The following is a 4855-nucleotide window of genomic DNA, read 5'->3' as shown; positions in this document are numbered from 1 at the left end:
AATTTACTTTCAATGACAATAAAATATCAGTCTCATAAATTTCCCCAATTATGCCATGTTATTTCTACCCACCAGACCCTCTACTCAGAAAAGGTAAGTGTACCTGGTCTTGTGCACATGGCAAGAAGAGATCTGGTGACATTAGAGTTTGTCCTCATCGGCCCCTGAAATATGGCTGCTACCCAGCTACAGGAGCGTGCAACTCAAGGAGAAACCCCTAGGAGGGACACCTGTAAGCACATGAGCCTGGCGGTCAGGACCCCAGCCAATGGCAGCCAGCCACAGCTATGCGGACTTGTAGCACCACTCCCAGGCATTCAGCTGGACTCAGTCAAGGCTGGGGCTTCTATCTCCCTTTGTCCAGGATGGTCTGTCTCCAGGTAGCCTCTCCCATGTAGACATTCTCCTAGGCCCAGGCACGCATGCAGAGTGGACGTCATAATCACGATTCAGACAATGAAATCAAACATGAACAATTTATTAAAACTAATACAGTGATTAAAGTAACACAACATTGAAAAAGAACAAGAATAATAAAAGGCTACTATCCAGGGGAGGGTGAGTCTGGCTGTGGGGCTGGCAATGCTGCCGGGTTGATATCGGGGAGTCATTGTGTCGGGAACAGATGAATCTGTGCAGTCTGCAGAGAGGATTCTTGTGGACAACCAGAGGAGAAGGGGTGGAAGGGCGATTCCCTGGGGAGGCAGACCACTGCGGCCCAAGCAAGATGTTGAAAGTGGCACCGTGTCTGCCCTCACGGCCATGGATATAACATCCACAGCTTCAAACACTTGTGATGTAACAAACGTAGCTGTTGCCACAACTGGCTCCAGCTGCACACTTGTCACAGGACGTTGTGCTGGTTGTGTGCTCTCCGGCTCCAGTGCACAGGCTGCTGCTGTCTGCAGAATAGCCGTCCTCATTGCTGGTCAACAGATTTGGAGCGCTGCATGTGGGGATGCTCGGCTCTCCAGATCTAAGGTTGGAGACAGATGTGCGGCTGATGCAGGCGTCTCTAGAAGGGGAAGAGGCCGTGGAGCTACAGGAGGAGACAACATGCCTAGAATCAGACTTCTAAAACAGAGGAGACCATGTCTCTCCGGAGTCCCGCTCCTATTGAACAAAACAGCTTGTGTCTGAGCTAGGGTCCAGCAATAGCTCCTGCATAGAGGAAACTCTCAAGCATCCCTAGAGCACCCCAGGTCCTGAACCCTGCTCCCAGGCTCTCAAGCACCTACCCTGAGGCTTCCTCATTGCTGGACCCTGAATCTCTGGCCACTTGTGACTGCAACTTTTCCTGCATATAGTGGACACGGATCAGAAGGTCTGAGTAGGGCATGTTCACAATTAAGTAGTTCTTCACCCGAGTCAGAATGGGCAAGTGTTCAATCTTGCAAAAATCCTGAGGGAACTTGTGGATCCAGTAGTCCAGGAGGGAACAGATGGTGCTGGCAGAAAGGGACAGACAGCACAGTCAGTGACCTGGTCTTTCCTTTGTCACCCCGCCCTGGGATCTCTCCATGGGTGTGACACCTCAAGGTGGAGCAGATCCAGCCCTTGTGAGATCTGTGTGAACAGGGAGCTGCACACACCCCTTTCACGGGCTCTGATAGAGCAGAGCGGTCCCAGCCTGCATGCCATGGGTCAAGATGAGAGTAGAGTCTCCCAGGGGCACTGGAGGACACAGGCATCTCCAACATCCCCACTTGCAAGGAACCTGCCCAAAGGTTCTCCTCACCCTGCAGGCAATGCTTAGCGCTCACTATGTTAGTAGAGACCAGGGGGTGAGACCCAAGCATCGGCCATCCCTTGCACTTAGACCCCAAATGAGCCGGCTCTGGAGAGCCTAGGCAGCACTTGTCTAGTTACAAAGCCACCTTACTTCTTTACTTGTTCATCCTCTTCAGAGTCGGGGCAGAATGACGTGTATCTAAGGAGAACAGGAAGGATAATGTCACCTGGAGAGCCCCAGGACACTACCTAAAAAAATTCTTTGGGGACCCTCAGATTGCTGGAGAGGAATCAACGTCCAGAGCCTAGACGTTCTATCTGCTCTAAGAATGACTAGTTCCCCTGCATACGAGAAGGTGCTTCACATATGTTTGTGCAGTGGGTGGGTGATCACAGACATCTCTATACAGACACCTCAGCGGACACAGGGTCTCTACCTCGCATTACCGACCATGGCTCTCCACTCTGGACACAGCTTGCTTTGCTATGCCAAAATGGAGTCCAGGACACGTTTCACAATGGGAGAAATGCTTTGACCATGGCCTCAAAAAATTGGGTCAAGGATACAGACCTTCTAGAAAGTTCAAGGACACCCACACTCATTAGGCTCTCAGCTCCGGACAGGAAAGTCACTAGGGCAAAGCTTGCAGGAAGCGTTTTCTGACTTCACATTGTTGGGTCCCGACAGGACCCTAGAAATTCAGAGCTCTTCTCAGACCCAACAACAGGATCTGAGGCCTCTGAGCTCGGAGGTGGGCACTCACCGAGTGAACAGCAGGTCCAGCACCTCCTGGGTGGTGAGAAGCCTTTCTTGAATGTAGAGGAAGACAAGGGCAAAGAAGGAGTCTCCACCCTGGATAGCCATCACCAGGAAAGACATCATCTCTTCCAGAGGACCGTAGACGGGGGTTCTAGGGGACTCGTTCAGGACCTCAGGTGCAGACTCCTGTCCAACCTGAGGAGAGATCAAGGTGGATGGTTCAGACAGGTACTGGAATGTGACCTGACTTGCTCTCACCGTTCCAACTCTTCCTGAACCTCCTCACTGCCAAAGACCCAGAATGAAACTGAGGGAAATTCTGAGATGTCACAGTGCTCACCTGGTCTGTGTTGTCCTGGTCCTGGTTGCCCTCATTGTCCTTGCTTCCCGGGTTTCCCAGGGCTCCCTGGTTTCCATTGCCTTCCTGGCTACCCTGGCTGTCATGAATGCCCTGGTTGCCCTGGCTTCCCCGGCTTCCATGGCTCCCCAGGCTTCCTTGGCTTTCCAGGCTGCCCTGGCTTCCCAGGCTGCCCTGGCTTCCCAGGCTGCCCTGGTTTCCATTGCCTTCCTGGCTACCCTGGATGTCCTGAATGCCCTGGTTGCCCTGGCTTCCCTGGCTTCCCAGGCTTTCCTGGTAATCCTGGCTTCCCTGATTTCCACGGCTTTCTTGGCTACCCTGGCTATCCTGGCTCAAGTTTGTTTCTCTCCGTCCAAATGGCCAGATGCCTTGGAACCAGGAGCGTGCCCGGAGTCTCCATGCACCACCCCGGACTCCACCACGGCGTCTACTTTCATCGTTATTGAGGTCTGAGCCTCTTTCTCTAGTATTCCCGAGACAGGATGAAAACATTGTGGGTTCTCTCGTGTCTCAAGACAAGTGAGCCTGCCAGGCAGTCTCTCAGCAGTTGGCTAGCTGCTTGCAGGGTTCTGCATTGTTGGGTCATCACTAAGAGTGTGAGGTCACTCCTGGGGTTCCCTGCCTGACTCTCCTCCTCACATGGGGCTCATCCTAGAGTCCCCCAGGGCCCCTCCCTCCTCCCAGCTGCACTACTCCACATCCGTATAAACATGCTTCCCGATCCACGGCCCCCAGGGATGTCTGGGAACAGGCAGCACCTCAGCTTTGCCATCTGAATTCCTACCATTGACCTGCATCTGTTACCCTAATCCTCAAATCACCCCTAATTGCCCTCGCACACCATAAACCCTAGCCATGTGGCCTTGAGTCCTCCTTACTAGTGTGTGTGTTTTGTGTTATATATGAGCACCAACCATCTCTGTGTATTGGGACTCCACAAGGAACAACACGTTGGCACATTTTTCTATTTAAATATGTACAACATTTTTTAATTGGAGTATTTGGTATTTTGTTGTCTAGCATCTTGAGTTTTTATTGTTTACTATATTTTGGAAACCAGCTCTCTGTCACGTGTGTAGTTGGTGAAGATCTTTTCCCATTCTCTAAGACATTTTTTGCTATTGATGTTGTCCTTAGCCTTACATAAGCTTCTCAGTTTCCAGGGGTTGCATTAATTAACTGTCGATCTCAGTGATTGTGTTGCTGGTGCTATTCAGTATGTAGTCTTCTGTGCCAATGTGTTCAAGGCTACTTCACACTTTCTCTTTCATCAGGTTCAATTAACTGGATTCATGTTGGGGTCTTTCATCCACTTGGAGGAGTTTTTGTGCATGGTGGTAGACATGGATCTATTTACATTCTTCTACATGCCACCATTCAGCTATGCCAGCATTATTTGTTGAAGATGCTTTCTTTGTTCGATTGTGTACTTTGGCTTCTTTGTCAAAAATCAGGTGTTCATAAGTGTGTGGACTTATGTCAGAGTTTCCAATTCCATTCAGATGATGCACATGTTTGTTTTTATACCAGTTCCATGCTGTTTTGATTTGTGTGGCGCTAAGGGGATACTTCCAGAAGTTCCTGTATTGTACAGGATTATTTTAGCTCTTCTGGGGCTATTATTTTTCCAAATGGAGTTGAGTATTCTTTCGAGCTCTGGGAAGAATTGTGTTGGGATTTTGATGGGAATTGGATTGAATCTGTAGATTGCTTTTGGTAAGATTTTCATTTTTACTATATTGATCTTACCGGTCAGAGACCATGGGAGATCTTTCCATTTCATGATATCTTCCTTGATTATCTTTATTCAAACATTTAAATTTCTGGTCATACAGGCTTTTCACTTGTTTGGTTAGAGTTACACCAAGATATATTATTTGTGCCTATTGTACAGGGTGTTGTTTCTCTGATATCTTTCTCAGCCCATTTATCATTTGTATATTGGAGGGCTCCTGATTTTCTGTTTGTGGTTAATCTTGTACCCTGCCACATTACTGAATGTGTTT

General features: G+C 49.2%; 1 protein-coding gene across 3 annotated transcripts; it reads right to left on the bottom strand.

Moving 5' to 3' along the window:
* Positions 1-462: 462 nt before the first annotated feature.
* Positions 463-3382, bottom strand: LOC121138708. 3 transcript variants are annotated; one of them, XM_040741343.1, is made up of 5 exons: positions 2832-3382; positions 2496-2686; positions 1883-1930; positions 1239-1448; positions 463-1039 (listed from the first exon to the last, which is right to left on the bottom strand). In XM_040741343.1, exons 1-5 carry the CDS (start codon positions 3339-3341, stop codon positions 784-786), a joined length of 1215 nt encoding a protein of 404 aa, XP_040597277.1. In that variant the 5' UTR covers positions 3342-3382; the 3' UTR covers positions 463-783. The 3 variants fall into 3 exon arrangements, with proteins under 3 accessions (XP_040597277.1, XP_040597278.1, XP_040597279.1); XM_040741344.1 differs by having other exon boundaries at positions 463-1015; XM_040741345.1 differs by having other exon boundaries at positions 463-976.
* Positions 3383-4855: the final 1473 nt, after the last annotated feature.

The sequence above is a fragment of the Mesocricetus auratus genome, unplaced genomic scaffold, assembly GCF_017639785.1.
Source record: "Mesocricetus auratus isolate SY011 unplaced genomic scaffold, BCM_Maur_2.0 contig_11437_pilon_obj, whole genome shotgun sequence".
NCBI classification, from domain to species: domain Eukaryota; kingdom Metazoa; phylum Chordata; class Mammalia; order Rodentia; family Cricetidae; genus Mesocricetus; species Mesocricetus auratus.
Note: the sequence above shows the minus strand (reverse complement) of the source record. Positions and strands in the feature narration are given on the sequence as shown.